Consider the following 20,361-nt stretch of genomic DNA (forward strand, 5'->3'; position numbering starts at 1 on the left):
ATGGCCGGCACCGCGGCTGTGCTGCCACGCACCCGAACCAGTCAAGTTTCCCACTCCTCTCCATCTGCGACTCCACTGCCCCGTCTTCCCCATCTCTGTGTCGTTCCAGTCTGGGGCCTCGCCGTCGTCCACCGGCCTCAGTGCACTCGGCACGGCGCGGTCAACATGGTGAACAACCGAGAGTCATCGGAAGATAACTATACGTGAGAGGCTGACAGTGGGGACGCACCACGCCCATGGACGCATGCATGCAACGGAACACGACGTGGTCAACGTGGTCAAGGAACGACTTCCATCAAAAGTGTACTGTACGTGGAGAGGCTGACAGCTGGGTCCATGGCCGCAGCAAGGAAGTGCCTCCTTATTACGCGAAAAATAATGATTCCTCCACCTGACAGCGGGGACCCACCGGACAGGCCATCGTATTTTGCGAAAAAAACATTTCCCCCCTGACTGCTGGGACCCACCGGACGGGCCACCATATTTCGCGAAAAAAATGTTCCCCCCGCCGTCAGCTTGGACCCACCGGAAGTGTCTCCTTATTACGCAAAAAAATACTCCCCCTGCTAGTTGGGACCCACCTTGGTGGGAGGCTGACTTGTGGGGCTACTAAGTTGATGGGGACGGAGGGCTTTGTCAACTTAGTCAATATGAACGATTCTAGCTCCAGTGACAGTACAATGTCCATCCAACGGCCGTAGTGCTTCTTCAACCTCTGGTCTTCTTGCTCCAGCCGCCCAAACCAGCGCCGGTTGCGCCGCGTGCTCCTGCCTCCCGTGGCCGGCTGTGATGCCGCGGAGGCCTCACCGCCTCTACTACTCCCACCGCTGGCCAGGCCATCCCTCTACTCACCCACACCCCCTGTTATTCTGTGGCGATAGCAGCCTCACACCGTAGCCGAACCAGTGAACCCTCGTACTCCTCTCTGCGCGGGCTTCCACTGCCGCGTCTTCCCCGGCTCTGCATCGTCCCCTTCCTAGGCCTCGCCGTCGTCCACCGCCGTGGTGCTCTCGGCACGGCGTGGTCAATGTGGTCAACGACCGACTTCCATCGGAAGAGTACTGTATGTGGAGAGGCTGACAGCTGGGTCCACGGCAGCCGCAAGGAAGTGCCTCCTTATTATGCGGAAAATAATTATTCCTTCACCTGACAGCGGGGACCCATCGGACGGGCCACCGTATTTCATGAAAAATACGTTTCCCCCTGACTGCTGGGACCCACCAGCTACATCTTCGCACGCAAGGAAGTGCGCCCAGGCAAAAAAACGATTCGCCCCACTGACTGTTGGGACCCACCAGCTACATCTTCGCATGCAAGGAAGTGCCTGACAGTCGGGACCCACCTGGTCGAAGCGTACGTAGCGTTGTCATTCTGGTCGCGAACGTGTACGTACATACTGGTTGATGTAGAGGCACACACGTATCGATGTAGAGGCGCGCACGTGTCGTAGTAGAGGCACGCATGTGTCATAGTAGAGGCGCGCACGTAGCATGTACACGTACAACGGCCGGTGTGCAAGAAAGAAAATATGGCCACGTACGTACATACGGGCTGGGTCTCGAATGCCTACTTGCGCATACATACGGCCATGGCTCGTGTACATGGTTGGGTCAAAACGGAGAAACTGCATCGTCGTCGTGTTCATGTGGAGCCAACCGGCTGGGTCGGAACGGAATGCGTCGTCATGTTCATCGGGAGGGCTTGGACGGAATAGCCGATGGAAACGAGGCCTGGCGTACCGCAGAACGGAGGAAACGGCCTTGTGTTCGACCGGCCACGATCGAAACGGGATCATGTTCATCGGGAGGGGTCTGGCGTACCGCAAAACGGAGGAAACGGACTTGTGTTGTACCTCCTACGGTCGAAATGGGGTCCTGTTGATCGGGAGGGGTGTGGTGTACCGCAAAACGGAGGAAACGGACTTGTGTTGGAGCGCTACGGTCAAAACGGGGGCCCTGTTCATTGGGAGGGGTGTGGCGTACTGCAAAATGGGACTCCACGGGATACTGTTCATCTCCACCGTCGACCCCCTCCAGCCTCCACGAGCTACTGTTCATCCACCGTCGACCTCCTCCAGCCTCCACCTGCGACTGTTCATCCATGGGCTCCTGTTCATCCAGCCTCCACCGCACGCTACTCCACCGGCTGTTGTTCAACCAGCCCTCTCCACGGGCTCCTATTCAACCACCCCTCCACGGGCTACTGTTCATCCAGCCCTCCACCGTCTACTGTTCATCTAGCCCTCCACGGGGTCGTCCTGTTCATCCAGCCCTCCACAGGGTCATGTTCATCCAGCCCCAACCGGCTCGATCGGGGTCCTGTTCATCCAGAGGCAACACCACGGGGTCCTGTTCATCCACCCCCACTGGGAGCTGTTCATCGAAACCCCCCCAGAAACGCTCACTGTTCATCTAGAGGCAGCATCAATCGGCTTCAGTTAGCAGCAGTAGCGAAGGAATTGCTCGATCAGGTTCAGTTAACAGCCATCGATCGATCGCTCGGGTTCAGTAATACGTAGCCTGCAGTGCAATCGCTCGGGTTCAATAGGCGAACGCCTCGCTCGGGTTCAGTTAGAGCCCAACTCCTCGCACCCACGCGCATGCGTGTACGACAGAAATGCGCAAACCTCCATGCATCGCTCGGCCCTGACCACCCACCGTAACCGGGAACACCCTCATATTTTTCTCGCCCTCGCTTCTACCATGGTTTTTTCCGTCATGGACGGCCCAAAGTGATGTAGGGTAGAACCCTAATCGGCCGATCTTTCACGAAAGGAGCAGATCCCGCGATGAACACGAAGAACACGAGGAGGGAAACGAGGGGAAAATCACAAGGGGGACACAAGAGAACACTCAAACCAACAAGAATAAGTCACACATGTGCTAGATCCTCGAGTACATAAGAAAAGATACACGATCCACGGACAACTAAGGAGGATACAAGAGGTAACGTTCTTCTCCGTGGGGAGGTCTTGATGGGGCCGCCCAAGAGGGGGGTCTTGATGATCTTCTCCGCAAGGAGGTCTTGAATCCAAAGGGATCTTCTCCAAAGAGGCCGCGGTCTCTCACGAGGAATAAATCTAATGTGGATGAGCAATGCTCTATCTCTCAAATGAGCTAAACCAGTGCTAACCCTATCTAGGAGGAGGAGGAGGTCTATTTATAGTCTTAGTGCAAATGGGGGTGAAGTGAAGGGGTACATGGGCCTCGGGCCCGAACACTATGCACAGACAGGCATCGGACGTCCGACGGGTACCGGACGTCCGGTGGCTCGCGAGGGTCCGGTCATCCGGTAATTATCGGACATCCGGTGTTTTGGCTCGGATGAGGTGGCGCCGGATTTCCGGGGGCGGTCGGATGTCAGGACACTGGAGTGTGTCGGATGTCCGGGACTTGTCGGACGTCCGCTCATTTTGGCTCGGGTGCGGGATCGCTGGTCGTCCGGTCCGGGCCAGTCGTCTGGTGAGACTTCAGGCATCGGACGTCCGATCCCGACCGGTCGTCCGGTGGCTGGAGCTTCTTCTGTGGCCCTTCTTCTTGTTCCTCACGCTTGGTGTCCTCGCCTTCTTGTCCATGGGCTTCCTCTTGGTTCCTGGTCGTGCATAGCACACATGTTTGAGGTAGTAGCCATGTCTCATGTATGGAAGGTGATGGTTCGAAGAGGATCAAGTTCACATTGTGACCAATGGTGTCTAGTTGAGGTCTCGTCTTAAGTTCTCTTGGGTCTTGGAGAGTAGTCGGAGTGTACATGGGGATGAACGTGGGGATGAACGTGGGATGCTTCGCATCATCTACCCCCCTTGGGAAAGATCCAACCTCGGATCGTGATCCTCATCACCATGGAAATGGATGTCATGGACGGACTTGTAGTTGGACGGAGTTGAAAGCATTGCGCAATCCAAGTACTCCAAGGTGTCTCCGGCGTGATAGACATGCAAAAAGAGCAAACACAAGCGACGCTCAGAAATACAATGGTTAGCGCACACAAAGTGTTCATCAAGCAAACATGTGTCTGTGCGACAATATTGATCATGACAAGGTGCATGAAGCTTATCCAAAATATATGGAAATGTATGCACAACATTCATGGGAGAAAAACCAAGAATATGATCAATGCAACCACGGTGCAAAATGATGTCATAGTGAGACGGTTTATCAATGGCATGAATATGGTAATGGATGCTCAATGTGATGTGATCATGCAATTTATGGTAGGCAATAAGATCATGATGTATGAATATGCCATCAAGAAAGATCACAACAAATTTTCTAAGGAAATGCACAAGCTCATATATCATGGATGACATGGGAATACAAGATGCAACAAGGCAGTCATAATATGAGTCAATCCATGCATAAGATGCAAATTTGTCATGTGTGTGAGATGTCCATCGAGCATGACATGTGTGAGCATAATCAACAAATATGGAGGTGTTGGTGTACCAATGCTCGATGTCGTGGCATGAGTGGCGGTTTCAAGGTGCATCCAATAAGTCCGAGCGCTGCTCAATGTGAAGGTCCATAGAGCCAATCTCCCATGTCGCTCCTCCGTTCGCGAGATGTATCATGTAGACAACAAGAAGGAGACAACAATGAAAGAGTGACCCATCCAATATGCATATTTGAGGATGGCTCAAAGGGAAGGAGTTCACCTTTATGAGAATGTAAAAAATGTTGGTGTCACGCATCGTGTCGCCTTCACATGACCAAGTTGTCTCGTGACATGACAAACACTCGGAAAAACAAATGAGGTTAGCGGTAGTGCAAGACCTATCATTCGTGTGGTAAGATACCCAACAAGTGTATGCATCATGCTCATCATAAGAAAGGACAAGGGAGCATTTCATAGTATGGAGGCATATGATGCGAGAACAACCAAATAGAATAGGCGTAATCAAGCAAGCATGCATCACAAGTAAGGTGTCCAAGTCTCCACGATCAATAAGCATAGATGCAACAATTGGAGGCAAGCGACAATGAACAAAATATATCATGTGAGAGGCGTGAACATATGCGTCATCAACCCAAGAAAGCAAGTAATAATGTAACATGGGTGATGTGACAAAGCAAGCAATCAAGTGGTGTGAGCTATTAGTGTGAAGATGCAACATACTAGAGGGAATCATAGCAAGAATGTCATGGGTGCAAATAGTGTGCATGAATAATTCACATGACATAGCAGAAGCATGAAAGGAGGATATGAGCAAAATAGCATCAATAGCATGAGGCACATGATAAACATGGCAATAGCAACAAGGATCTCCACCAAGCATGCAAATACATATTGGAGTAGCATAATGGTGAATCATGGGTAGATGCAAGCAAGGGTCACAATTGCATGGAAAAGGCATAGAAGTAAGCATAGCATGCAAAGTGAACACGGGAAAATGAGCATGAAGCGACAAGCGGTATATAGCCCATAGCCGTGTGAGATCCAAGTGAGAGAGATGCGCGCAGTTGTTGCGCGAAGAGAGTGGTGGGAAGGATAGTTCACGGGATCCCAAGTCATCTTGTTCTCAAGAGCTCGTTTCGTCAACTCTTGGGATTGAGAGGTTGACGAGTATACGTGAGTACCTACACAAAACAAAGACAAAGGGGAAATTGTGTGTGCGTGGTAGATGTACACATCATCCATCATGATGCGCACGTGATTGTGTTGGTTAGCACAAAATATCCAATGCTGAAATAAATGAGATGCATGATATAGAAACATGTCATCCATCATGAGAGGTTTGTTATTATGTATAGCATAATGGAGACTCAAATTGTGTAATGCATCACAAGAAATATGTAGAGCATTGTTATTCATGGAATGCATATGGTGCAAGCAATTACGATAATCATGCAATGTATGGAATGCATCAAAATCTCCTAATATGTATGAGGGAACTATGGGGGTCACCTCATCATTAGTGGAAACATCACGTGGAGAATATTGACAACATCCAAAACAATGCATAGTTGGAACATTGTGATCATGGCATGGCATAGTAGATGAATGGCGCAAATCATGTAAAGGAAGCATGGCAATGTCATCACAGGAAAAACAAAAGCTAATGACCATCATCTCGTCATCTATGCCATAAGTGCAAATGGGATTTATTGTAATGGGGCATGCATAGTTACTATGTTGAGATTGAAATGATGCAATGTGGGAGATCTCACTCATAGCATATGGCAAGGTTAATGGATTGTCAAACATGATGTGACCAAAAGAATTTTCACAAGATATCCTATGGAGCATAGCATCACAACTAGGAAAATCAACATGTTCATCATCATATTTATCATAAATAGGTAAGTCATGACATGAAGAATTCGCACTAGCATGAAGCATGGGAATAGGTGGATCAACATCGTGCAAGCAATCATTGGTGAGATAGTCCACTAGTGGGACAAGAGAAGCACCATCACCTATGTTACCTTTGGAGCATCGCTCATGTGTTGTAGGTGAGGTGTCGAAGACCGAGTCGTGGTCATCGTCATCTTGATGGAACCATGTGGGGAGTGCATCATCATCCACCATGGCCATCATCATCTCCATTAGAGGTATGGACTCGTCGAGGATAGGCATGTCGTCATGTAGGAGACCTAGCACCAGAGAAGAAAACACACTCGGAGTAGAGGTTAAGTCGTTACAAATCATAGTGGCCTCACGTGTCATGTCAACTACCTCACTCACTAAGTGTGGTGGCTCACTCACTCCCTCTTGGATGCTCTCAAGTGTGGGGCTAGTGGTGGTCACACTCATCCTCTCATAGGAAATGCACTCAATGTCACAAATGGTGGAGACACTCATATCACTCATGGTGGGGTGGCTCTCCTCACATGGGAATTGGGGCATCTCGTCATATGTGGGTGTCAGAGAGATGTAGGTGCAAATGTCTCCATGCTCAATCATGGCGTGGTCGTAGCCGTGGATGAAGGCCGAAGATGGCACATCATCACTCTCCTCTAAGACCAAAGATAAGGTATCATGTGCGGTCTCGTAGCTTGACTCGGAGTATGAGTCCAATATGGGCGTCATCTTCATGTTGTTGAAGAGGTTCATGCTCGTCGCCGTGGTCGAAGGGGATGGCCCTAGCTCGACCGTCTTGTCGTCGTCTTGTTGTTGGAGGCTCATATGATGTGGCACCTCGTAGCTCGTCTCCATGACCGAAGGGAAATTCCCATGCTTGGCCATCTTCCTTGAGGGGCTTCCGAAGATGGAAGTGTCGCCCTCACTCATAGGTGGTCACCTTGTACTTGATGATGTCGATGTAGGCAAACTCATCGGAAGTAGGCGAAGATGTCGTACGGCCAAAGGCGAAGATGCCTTGATAGCACTTGGTGAAGATGCCGAAGTGGTTGTTGTAGTCGTAGCGCCGTCTTGGTGGTGCTCGTCTTACGGTCTTCTCTTATGCTCATGAAGGTTGGCCTTGGCGTGATGTAGGTCTTGTTGGGAGTTGTGCCTTTGTGCTTGGCGAGCATCATCATGATGATGGTGTCATTGTCGTGCTTGAGCTCGTAGTAGTTGTCGTTCGTCGTCGTCGTGCACATGTTGCTTGGAGGTGACTTTCCCTTCATGACGAGGTGGACCACGAACGTGATGGTGGTCGCCATGGAGATGTGGACGTGGATGACTTGCGCTTGCATCATTTTTGCGCTCCGAAGACTTGTGACTTGAACGTTGTCGCCTTGAGGATGACGAAGGGGAAGAACGGTTGATCAACAAGGTCCGAATCTCCTCCATCCTTGCATCTTGCTCCTCCTTTTGTGCGGAAAGCTTGTTGTCGATGTAGTCCCTTTTCCTTGCTTTGGTGTGACAAATGTCGATGGAGTGGTTCTCGATGCGCTCTCGCAATCTTTATTATGCGCCTTGCATTTGTCATTGTAGATCGAAGATTGACGCTTTGGTGATGTAGTTGTTCGCGTCGTCGTTGTTGTGGAAGACCGGAGATGAAATGCCTTGCCTATCCATCACTCCAAGAGAAAAATGTGAGTGGGAGAAAGATAAGAACGAATACCAAATGTACCTTGACCGAAGTTGAAACTGGATCAATGATCACTCCAATGTGGACAAGGAAATAGCACAATTGGTATCAATTCTTGTCGGTTTCTCACACCTCCACAAGTAAGGCTTATGGTGGAGCTCGGTGAGGATAGTGGCACAAAAAAATTGATGCAAAATGTTAGCAAGAGTCAATAATGTTGAAAGATATTCACAAATTCGCAAGTGAAACAAGTAGACCAATAGCAATATGTGGCACATGGAAACGCACACACGGATAGATAAATGGGGTCGTGCAAACAAGGATGAGCACAAAATGTGGAATCCATGGAAAACGCTCGTGTTGCACAACTCAAGAGAGACGCTAGCACGATTTCTCAAAAGGCGGATACGACACTTGTGCACAACCTATAAGATGCAAAATGTATGAACTTTATATCCCAAGTATGCTATGTGTATGATGTTCCGGTGGTATGATCCAAGATGATCTTATATGCAATGTGGTATGATGATATGGCACTTGCTTACAAGCTCTTTGTTCACTCTTTTTCTTTGCTTAAAAGCTTATTCTTTTTTTTGAGTGGCCACTTTTGCATGATGCACAAACCAAGATAGCAATTGTATATATACGGGAACAAACTTGAGGCACAAGAGATGATATGATGATACCAATATGATATAGTATGTATGCAATGTATGGTGTAGGTCACTAATGTGCACAAGTAACGTTGCCGGCAATACTCAAATGGCTAGTCTCGATAGGCAAGTGACGCAAAATGGGCTAGGGGTTATCAATGCAATGGCAAGGGAATATACAATGGAAGGATACCACGATACCAAGTTGATATGGAGGTTACCATCCTTGGCGATGATGAGTGGCGGTGATGTTGATGGAGATACCAAGATGATGGAGACTCATCCCTAAGTAGCCGAAACACCTTAGGAAACGGAAAAACCGCGAACTCAAAATCTCAAATGTCAAAAGGTGGTAGCGGGAAAGCGGTGGTGATTTTGTGGAAGCTCAATGGAATTGCGGAATGGCAATGATGGGTTGTGGAGTACGCAATGCGGAAATGGAGGGTAAGGTGGTGGAATATACACGGTGTCGGAGTTGGAAGCACGGTCCCTAAGTAGCCGAAACACCTTAGGAGACACAACTCTCAACACAAACAAAATTGGGTTAAGTCGGTGTGGAAGAAGTGTATGGTTGGTAAGCCTATGCGGAAGTGGTGGTGGTGGTTGATGAAGAAGCAACCGTCCCTAAGTAGCCTATACACCTTAGGAGACTCAAATCACTCCTAAGCAACCACTAATGCGATGGCGAACAAAATTGGTTAGGTTGCGGAAGTCGGTGGTGGTGTAGCGGATGATGCGGTGGAAGCCCTAGGCAAAGATGCCAAAGTTTCAAAATTTTGATGGTGTCAAAAGATTTTGGTGGTATTTTTGTGGGAAGGGGGATGTCAAGAGCTTTCCAACGAGCTAAAGAACGCGAAAATCGGACTCCGGATGACTTAGCTATGGCCGAAACAAAAATCAGCTGAAATCTGAAATTACAGGTTATGGACGTCCGGACAAGGTCGGATGTCCGGGGGCCGGATGTCCGCGCGGGCTCGGAAATCCGTAAATTCGGCTGGGGTTAGGGGTTCCGGTCGTCCGGAAAAGGTCGGACGTCCGGTCGTTCCAGGGGCTCCGGACATCCGTAAAGTGTCGGTCGTCCGGGGGGTCGGGGTCAACGCAAAATTTTAGATCCGGGACGCGATTTTGGGCGGAATTTGGGGATTTTGGTATCAAAAATGAGGAGATTTTGTGGATGAAAGATGGGGAAACTTGGGAAGATGATAGATCCACTTGAAACCAAGCAAATCTACGGATCAAATCCAACAAAACTTCGTCAAACCAACAAATCACAAGAAAAATTGGGGCTATTTTTGGTGGGGATTTTCAAAATTGGGGAAGAACACAAGAAAATCAAGCTAGAAAACGAAGAGGGGAGGCTCCGAAATCGTGATCAACGTGGCTCATGATACCAAGATGATGTAGGGTAGAACCCTAATCGGCCGATCTTTCACGAAAGGAGCGGATCCCGCGATGAACACGAAGAACACGAGGAGGGAAACGAGGGGAAAATCACAAGGGGAACACAAGAGAACACTCAAACCAACAAGAATAAGTCACACATGTGCTAGATCCTTGAGTACATAAGAAAAGATACACGATCCACGGACAACTAAGGACGATACAAGAGGTAACGGTCTTCTCCGTGGGGAGGTCTTGATGGGGCCACCCAAGAGGGGGGGTCTTGATGATCTTCTCCGCAAGGAGGTCTTGAATCCAAAGGGATCTTCTCCAAAGAGACTGCGGTCTCTCACGAGGAGTAGATCTGATGTGGATGAGAAATGCTCTATCTCTCAAATGAGCTAAACCAATGCTAACCCTATCTAGGAGGAGGAGGAGGAGGAGGTCTATTTATAGTCTTAGTGCAAATGGGGGGAAGTGAAGGGGTACATGGGCCTCGGGCCAGAACACTGTGCACAGACAAGCGTCGGACGTCTGGTGGCTCGCGAGGGTCCGGTCGTCCGGTACTTGTCGGACGCCCGGCATTTTGGCTCGGATGAGGTGGCGCCGGATTTCCGGGGGCGGTCGGACGTACGGACGCTGGAGTGTGTCGGACGTCCGGGACTTGTCGGATGTCCGCTCATTTTGGCTCGGGTGCGGGATCGCCGGTCGTCCGGTCCGGGCCGGTCGTCCGGCCCGGGCTGGTCGTTCGGTGGGACTTTAGGCGTCGGACGTCCGGTCCCGACCGGTCGTTTGGTGGCTGGAGCTTCTTTTGTGGCCCTTCTTCTTGTTCCTCGCGCTTGGTGTCCTCGCCTTCTTGTCCATGCGCTTCCTCTTGCTTCCTGGTCATGCATAGCACACATGTTTGAGGTAATAGCCATGTCTCACGTATGGAAGGTGATGGTTCGAAGAGGAGCGAGTTTACCTTGTGTCGAATGGTGTCTAGTTGAGGTCTTGTCTCATGTTCTCTTGGGTCTTGGAGAGTAGTCGGAGTGTACATGGGGATGAACGTGGGATGCTCCGCATCACAAAGAATGTCATGCAGCTGCGTCTTCGGCCCGCCCAGGACGAAAAGCCCATTTTCTGTCATGATTTTTTGTCATAGAAGTTGGAGCCCACCACATCTATGATGATACCGGGTTTTGTCACAATTATCGTCATAGAAGTGTCATAAGTATGACAGGAAAAAAATTCATTCGGCCCAAAATGTCACGGATGTGTCTTTTTTTGCAGTGATTGCTACTACTTTCTTCATGACTTATACATGTTCCTCTCACTATGAGATTATGCAACTCCCGAATACCGGATAACACCTTGTGTGCTATCAAACGTCACAACATAACTGGGTGATTATAAAGATGCTCTACAGGTGTCTCCAATGGTGTTTGTTGAGTTGGCATAGATCGAGATTAGGATTTGTCACTCCGTCTATCGGAGAGGTATCTCTGGGCCCTCTCGGTAATGTAGATCACCATTGGCCTTGCAAGCAATGTGACCAATGAGTTAGTTGCGGGATGATGCATTACGGAATGAGTAAAGAGACTTGCCTGTAACGAGATTGAACTAGGTATGATGATACCGACGATCGAATCTCGGGAAAGTAACATACCGATGACAAAGGGAACAACGTATGTTGTTATGCGGTTTGACCGATAAAGATCTTTGTAGAATATGTAGGAGCCAATATGAGCATCTAGGTTCCGCTATTGGTTATTGACCGGAGACGTGTCTCGGTCATGTCTACATAGTTCTCGAACCCGTAGGGTCCGCACGCTTAACGTTCGGTGACGATCGGTATTATGAGTTTATGTGTTTTGATGTATTGAAGGTAGTTTGGAGTCCCGGATGTGATAACGTACATGACAAGGAGTCTCGAAATGGTCGAGACATAAAGATTGATATATTGGACGGCTATATTCGGACACCGGAATTGTTCCGAGTGATTTCGGAGAAAACCGGAGTACCGGAGGGTTATCGGAACCCCCCCCCCCCCGGAGAACTAGTGGGCTACATGGGCCTTAGTGGAGAGAGAGAGGGCTGGCTAGGGCAGGCCATGCGCCCCCTCCCCCTCTGGTCCGAATTGGACTAGGGAAGGGGGGCGCCCCCCTTTCCTTCTCCCTCTCCTCCTTCCTTTCCCCCTCCGAGTAGGAGTAGGAAAGGGGAGTCCTACTCCTACTAGGAGGAGCACTCCTCCTCTCCTGGCGCGCCCCAAGGGCCGGTCGGCCTCCCCTTGCTCCTTTATATACGGGGGCAGGGGCACCCTAGAACACACAAGTTGATGGTTTCCAGCCATGTGCGGTGCCCCCCTCCACCATAATCCACCTCGGTCATATCGTAGCGGTGCTTAGGCGAAGCTCTGTTCCGGTAGCATCATCATCACCGTCATCACACCGTCGTGCTGACGAAGCTCTCCCTCGACACTCTGCTAGATCGTGAGTTCGTGGGACGTCACCGAGCCAAACATGCGCAGATCACGGAGGTGCCGTACTTTCGGTACTTGGATCGGTCGATCGTGAATACGTACAACTACATCAACCGTGTTGTCATAACGCTTCCGCTTACGTTCTACGAGGGTATGTGGACAACACTCTTCCTCTCTCATTGCTATGCATCACCATGATCTTGCGTGTGCATAGCAATTTTTTTGAAATTACTGCGTTCCCCAACAGGATCGTGTCCTCATGAGCGTCGAATGGGAGCACAAATTTCCCCTGGTAACAGTCCAAGCTTTATCGCGCGCAATCTCCGACCACACCCCTCTGCTAGTTGACTCTAGTGAGGCAACGCGTGTGGGGAATAAAAACACCTTTTCTTTCGAATTGGCGTGGTTTGAAAGAGAAGGTTTTTTGGATATGATACGAGGGAATGGGCTAAAGATGCTGGAGGGAGAACGTCGGTTGAAAGATGGCAGAATAAGATAAGGGATTTAAGAAGTTTCTTATGTGGGTGGGCTAAGCATCTGAGTGGGATTTATAAGGTTGAAAAGGAAAGGCTCCTTACACTTATTTAGTCCCTCGAATTAAAAGTTGAGTCCACAATTCTTGAGACCAGGGAGCTGGAAACTAAAATGGACGCGGAAATGAGATTGAAAGAACTCATGTGAGAGGAGGAATTGAAGTGGGCATTGCGAGCTAAGGTTCGCAAAATTGTCCAAGGGGACGATAACACGCAATTCTTTCACATGATCGCCAATGGCAAGCACCGAAAGAAAAGAATTTTTCAGCTTGAGCAAGATGAGGGGACGATTTTAGGACACGAAAACCTAAAATTATATATTATCAATTACTACAAGCAGTTGTTTGGGCCTCCGGAGGATAATTTCGCATCCTTGGATGAGTCGAGGGTTGAGGATGTTCCTCAACTTGCTGCGGATGAGAATGATACCTTGACCACCCCATTTTCGGAGAATGGGGTGTTTGATGCTATTTCACAAATGAAGAATAATAAAGCTCCAGGGTCGGATGGATTTCCGGCGGAGTTTTATAAAAAGTGCTGGCATGTTATTAAAGGGGATTTGATACCGATGTTCCATGATTTATTCTCTGGGCAGCTTCAGTTGTTTTATTTGAATTTTGGAACGATAACTTTGCTTCCTAAGAAAACAGAGGCCGTGAGAATTGAGCAGTTCAGGCCGATCTGTCTTCTTAATGTAAGTTTCAAAATTTTCACTAAGGCTGGGACTAATAGACTTACGCAGATTGCGCACTCTATGGTACAGCCGTCCCAAACTGCTTTCATGCCAGATAGAAACGTCCCAAAAGGGGTTGTGGTCCTTCATGAAACACTCCATGAAATTCACATGAAAAAAACTAGACGGGGTTGTTGTCAAAGTGGATTTTGAAAAAGTGTACGATAAAGTCAAATGGCCATTCCTTCAACAGGCCTTGTGTATGAAAGGTTTCGATCAGGCCTGGAGACACCAGGTATAATCCTTTACGCAAAAAGGGAGTGTTGGAATTAAAGTGAATGATGACATAGGTCACTATTTCCAAACACATAAGGGCCTGAGACAAGGAGATCCGATGTCCCCTATTCTGTTCAACATAGTGGTCGACATGTTGACGATTCTAATAGGAAGGGCTAAGGATGCTGGCTAGGTAGGTGGCCTGGTTCCTCATCTAGTTGATGGAGGTGTGTCTATCCTACAGTATGCCGATGATACTATCATTTTCATGGAGCATGACTTGGCGAAAGCACGAAACATGAAGTCGGTACTATGCTTATTCGAACAATTGACCGGGTTAAATATTAACTTCCATAAAAGCAAATTGTTCTATTTTGGAAGATCCAAGGAGGAACAAGATGCCTACAAACAATAGTTCGAGTGCGAATTGGGGGCTTTACCTATCACGTATTTGGGTATACCAATTCACCATTGTAAGCTGACAAACAGAGAATGGAAGTGCATTGAGGATAGATTTGAGAAGAAACCGAGCTGCTGGAAGGGCAAGCTAATGTCATACGGAGGCCGATTAATTCTCATTAATTCGGTTCTCGCGAGTATGCCTATGTTTCCCTTGTCCTTTTTCGAGGTACCAGTTGGAGTTCGGAAAAGGCTTGACTTCTGTCAATCACGGTTCTTCTGACAGAGTGATGAACTAAAGCGAAAATACAGACTTACTAAATGGGATATTATTTGTAGGCCGAAAGACCAAGGGGGTCTAGGTATTGAAAATCTTGAGGTGAAGAACAAATGTCTTCTTAGCAAGTGGCTATATAAGCTATCTGTTGAGACGGAGGCCATATGGGCGCAGATTCTGTGTAATAATTACCTGTACTCTAAAACTTTGTCTCAGGTGACAGTGAGGCCGACGGACTCGCCTTTTTGGAAAGGACTGATGAGAGTTAAATCAGTCTTTTTCCATAGGACGAAGTTTATTGTTGGAAATGGTACCACTATGAGATTTTGGGAGGATACATGGCTAGGGGGAACACCCCTCGCGCTTCAATATCCTTCACTGTATAGCATTGTTCAACGAAGAGATGCTTACGTTGCAACAGTATTTCAGTCCACCCCTCTCAATATTCACTTCAGGAGGACGCTAGCCGAAAACCGCTGGGAAGCTTGGCTCCATCTCGTGAGACGACTGATGGATGTTCAGCTTTCTCAACGACCCGATTAGTTGTGCCGGAAGCTAATTAGGAATGGAGAGTTTACAGTTAAATCCATGTATCTGGATATTATCAATTCTAGCTCTATCCCTAGTTCGAAACATGTTTGGAAAGTCAAAGTACCTTTGAAAGTTAAAATGTTTATGTGGTTTATACATAAACAAGTCATTTTAACTAAGGACAACTTGGCAAAACGCAACTTGACAGGATCTACGAGATGTAGTTTCTGTGATCGGGATGAATCCATCAAACACCTCTTTCTTGACTGCCCTTTGGCAAAGATCTTATGGCGGACAGTTCAGTAGCCTTTAATATTACTCCTCCGAATACTATCAGCATGTTGTTTGGGACGTGGCTTGATGGGATAGATTCTGAAACAGCGAGACACATTCGTGTAGGAGTATGTGCCTTATTATGGGCAGTCTGGAACTGCAGAAATGATTTGGTCTTTAACAGAACAACAACATTCATTTTTTGCATGTTATCTTCCGAGCTACTGCGTTGATCCGTATGTGGTCGCTACTCACTCCGATGGAGTCCAGGGAGCGTTTGGTTACTGGATCTATCCGATGAGAGATGGTAGCACGGGCTATTTTCAACCGGTTTGGATGGCGGTCATGGAATATGATAGTCAATTAGTTTCCCTATCTTTCTTATGTTAGTCGGTTGTCGCTTTACTTTTACTTTTCCTGCTCTGTGTGAGCATTTATCGTTCTTTTGTTTGAGACATGAGACTTATGTTGAACCTATTTGCTTACTAATAAGTATGCCCGTATGCATCGTTCTGATGCAGAGGCCGAGGATCCCCCTTTACAAAAAAAATTAAATGATTTTGAGAAGGTTCTTATTAAACATTGTAATAGATGATCAAACATAGTAGCTCACTTTTTAGCTCAACAGGGGTACGCTGACCCACCATGTGTGTGGTTAGAACTCACCCCCTGACTTTATCGCTGAACTTTTAGCAAACGATGTAAGTGTCATCTAAGTTAATAAATCTAGCAATGAAAGCCTTTTCATCATAAAAACAAAAAACAAGGACGCTGATAACGCCCACACATGTGGGCGTTAAGGGGTCTGGTATGTGTGGGCGTTAAGGGGTCTGGCCACATGTTTTGTATGGTGTCTAAGAGAACCACCTCGCATGCTTCCATGTGGGAAAAACAAGTAATGTTCACATGCCTCTTTTTTTGCCTTGTGGTCCCTCCCACACGCCTTGGGCAAAATAGATAAAGCCCACACGCTCGTACGTCAGGCTTCCTACCTCATGGTCACGCACGCTTCTGTGACAGTCACCACGCGTCCCCGCAGTTGCCATGGTTCGGTCCCTCTTTCATATTCGTTTAACTGCAGTTGCCATGTTGCTGAACTACAGTTGCCATGGTTGCTCAACTGCAGTTGTCATCTCAGGTCAAGTGTCAGATGCCATTTTTGGATAACTGCAGCTGTTGTCATTTGTGGTCTGGTCTACTACAGTTGTCATGATTTGAAAACTTTAGGAGTTGCCACCTACTAACACTAGGCAGTTGCCATGTAGCACTACAAAAGACATGGCAAAATAATATGTTCGGGTAAAGAGAGAGTTGTCATCTGCTTACAAGCATAATAGGGCAGTTGCCATGTACCCTGCAAAACACATGTCAACTGATAGCTTGGGTGTGAGAGAGGAGACGGGCGTGTGGGCGAACTGATAAACGCCAACATACCAGCCCCTCTGCGTGCGTTGCAAACTGACGTGTGGGCGAACTGTTAAACGCCCACACACCAGCACCTCCATGTGTGAAAACGGACATGTGGATGATCGAATAAATGCCCACACATCAGCCCAATCCTACGTGACATAAAAAATCTAAGAAAACATATCAAGATTCATGCAGACTTAAACCGACGTTGATCCATACGTGTGGGCGAGATACAAACCCCCACACCATTGGACATTAGTATTTCCGAAAAACAATTGAAGCATTCCTGTCGACTTAAACCACAATGTGTATGATTGTACTTGACCAAGAAAGATAAAACAATTTGTCCTTGCGATTTCCTTGATTACACGAGAAGGAATCATTGAATGATACTGTCCATGCGTGCACGTACAAAGCCTGGAATTATGCAGAGGGGATAGATAAATCGAAGGTCCAAATTTGAAAATCGCACGCCAACTGAAAATCCTGCAGGAACCGTGATGGATCACATGGGGTTCAGTAACCAACAGCTCGAAACAGCTCGAGCTAACTAAAAGAAAGAAAATCATGTACGATCGAACCAAATGTATATCATCACAAATACTAAGCTCTAACCAACGACACTCGTGAGAAATGCCACGAGAATCGAACTGTTGCTATTACTGGATTTAATTTCCTCTAGGAATCGGACTATACATCATCAAAGTCTATGGTTCCAGTGAACGACCACCAGAGAAATTCTACTCGCAGTTTATTCAGTGATCACACAAGATGGAGTAGTGGCAAGTCACAGTTTAAATCAGAACCCCCTCGTGAATTCATCATGGCAGTGAAATACAGCAAGAAAGGCCTTGGACCCCCAACTGAACCGTGCACCTCTCAAAACTGCTTCCGCATCTGGACCAGCGCTACACCGAATTTATTTACACCGATCACGCCCGTGTTCTCGACGTCTGCACTGCCTGCACTGCACAGTGCACCCCCGTTCGCTCGTTACGAAACAGCAATCTACCGAGGAGCGAATGGACTACCACATGGCCGGCCACGTAAGCTATACAAGTCAGAACACCGACGAGAAGTCCGACGACGAAGACGACGACGACGAGCCCGACTCCGGAGGCGGCGGCGGCGGCGGTTGGTGGAGCTTCTTGAAGTAATCCCTCACGTCGAAGCCCTGGCCGTCGGCCGCGCTGTCCTCCGCGGGCGGCGGGATGTAGGGCGGGCGGGTCACCTCCGCGAGCAGGTCCCACGCCATCCCGGCGAAGAACGGGTGCGCCCGGATCTCGTCGGCGCCGCCGGCGTACCCGAGCCGCCTCGCGGGATCCCGCTGCAGCAGCCGCGAGATGAGGTCGGTCAGCTCCGGCATCCGGCGCTGGGTGTCGCCCGGGAACTCGACCTCCCTGTGCAGCACGTTCCGGAACGTCTCCTTGCGGTTCTTGCCCTTGAACGGCGTGCGGCCGAACGCCATCTCGTAGACGAGCACGCCCACCGCCCACCAGTCCACGGCGAACCCGTGGCCGTCGCCGCTCACCACCTCCGGCGCCACGTACTCCTCCGTGCCGACGAACGAGTACGACCTGCCCCACGCCGCGCCGGAGCATGCGGCCTTCCGGCTCACCGGGGACACGCGCGCCGACTTGGTCTTCTTGGCCAGCTCGGGAGCGCTGCCGTTGCTTCGCGTCAAGAAACGAACCAGATTCTGAAACTGCTGCAGCTTCGGCGTCGACGCGGCCGCGGACACGGGCTCGCGCTTGGCGTGGTGGCCAGCAGCGGAGGCGCGCGCCCGGCGGTGGCCGTGACGGAAGACGGGCTTCACCTGAGGAGGAGGTGACGTTGACGGGGAAGAGGTAGAGGCCGGGAGGAGGCGCGAGAGGTCGAAATCGGTGAGGGTAACATGGCCGTCGGCTTGGAGGAGCACGTTCTCGGGCTTGAGGTCGCGGTACACGATGCCGGAGGCGTGGAGGTCGGCGAGCGCGGACACGGTCTCGGCGATGTAGAAGCGTATGGCGGCCGGGGAGAAGACACGGTCAGCTAGGGAGTAGCGGAGCTCGTTCAGGTCACCGCCGGGGCAGTAGGGGACGGCCCAGGCGAGGAGGTCGGGCGTCTCAGCGGTGCCGAGGAGTGACGGGAGGTGCGGGTGCGCAAGGCGTGAGAGCAGGGTCACCTCCCACCGCGCGCGGCGGTCGGCGTCGGGCTTGGTCGGCCCGGCGGAGCGCTTGTCGAAGACCTTGAGGGCGTAGCGGCCGCAGCCGGGCCGCGCCAGGTCGGCCTCGACAAGGAAGACGGTGCCCATGGCGCCTCGGCCGAGAACGCGCAGAGCGCGTGCACGGTCGAGGTCGACCTCCATGGGCATGAGCCGGCACGGGCGGGGGCGCGCGCGTGTTTGTACGCCGGGGAGTGAGGGAGGAGTTTGGGCGCTCCAAGAATAGGGGGACGCGCGTGGAATGGTGAGAGAGGCGAGGAGGGTTCGGAGGCGAGATATAAGAGGAGCGCTGCGTAGCGGCAAGAGAGAGATGGGAGGGAAAAGGGTCTCACTGCCCTGCTTAAATCGTCGCTCTCTTCTAGTATTTATTTCTTTAAAAAGTGTTATTAATTGTTTTATTTCTTAAGACGGTAAGGAGGCAGATGCTCATACATACGTACATACGCTCACTCCTATAACGCACGCGTGCACACATTATCCCTATGAACACTTCGAGAGACTAAGCCGACACATTATTTTAAGATTGATGAAGTCGCCACAAACGCCTTCATATTCGATGCAAACGTCCGCTTGCATTGAACGCACATCGCCGAAAAGCCTAAAATAAATTCAAAAAAATGATACCACTAAGTATAGGATTTGAATCCTGATGGGACTTGAATCTTGATGGGTTGATTTCACCATCTGAGTTACCCTCAATTCGCTAGTTCTTTTATTTTCATATTTAGGCCGGGTTTGCTTGTAGCGTCTTTTGTTCGAAAAGGCCATAGGTCATATATACATGACGCCTTCACAGAAATTGAAAATACATTCAAATACTTGAGAGTGCCAAAGTCTTCTCCCTCCAATATCCACTTTGACACGCCATGAGCAAAGCTCGTTGTCGCATCTGGTCCTCCAGCTGAGTGGAGCAAATCCATAAGCTCATAAAAGGAGTGACCAGAAAGTCATCGATGTACACAAGAAGATAGTGGCGGCCACCATCTGCGTAGCAAATCATCACCCCGGAGAAAGAAAGTGGTAGAGGGGGCCTGGAGATCGCCACGAACCCGACACGCTCATTGACGAGGCTGAGTGAGGGCAATCGTTATGGGTTGGAACTAGAACCGGAAATTCAAGACGTACAACTACATTGTGCGCTTCGCATGATGACGCGTCCGAGATGAACATGCAAAAGAAAATGCCAGATTAAAAGAATGAGATATGAGAACACACCGTCTTTCACATGCCTCACGACATAAGAAGAAGCATCACCAGAACAAGGACGAGGCAAGAAGACTTTATTCCATGTTGACAGCGACGCCAACGTCTCGCCACCGT

The 20,361-nt window shown here is 49.3% G+C and overlaps 1 protein-coding gene across 1 annotated transcript; it reads right to left on the minus strand.

Moving 5' to 3' along the window:
• Nucleotides 1-17,631: 17,631 nt before the first annotated feature.
• Nucleotides 17,632-19,307, minus strand: LOC125520639 (serine/threonine-protein kinase UCNL-like). The gene has a single exon (XM_048685603.2). It carries the CDS (start codon nucleotides 19,189-19,191, stop codon nucleotides 17,899-17,901), a length of 1,293 nt encoding a protein of 430 aa, XP_048541560.1. The 5' UTR covers nucleotides 19,192-19,307; the 3' UTR covers nucleotides 17,632-17,898.
• Nucleotides 19,308-20,361: the final 1,054 nt, after the last annotated feature.

The sequence above is a fragment of the Triticum urartu genome, chromosome 7A (genome assembly GCF_056163025.1).
Source record: "Triticum urartu cultivar PI428250 chromosome 7A, HENAU_Tu73, whole genome shotgun sequence".
Taxonomy (NCBI): domain Eukaryota; kingdom Viridiplantae; phylum Streptophyta; class Magnoliopsida; order Poales; family Poaceae; genus Triticum; species Triticum urartu.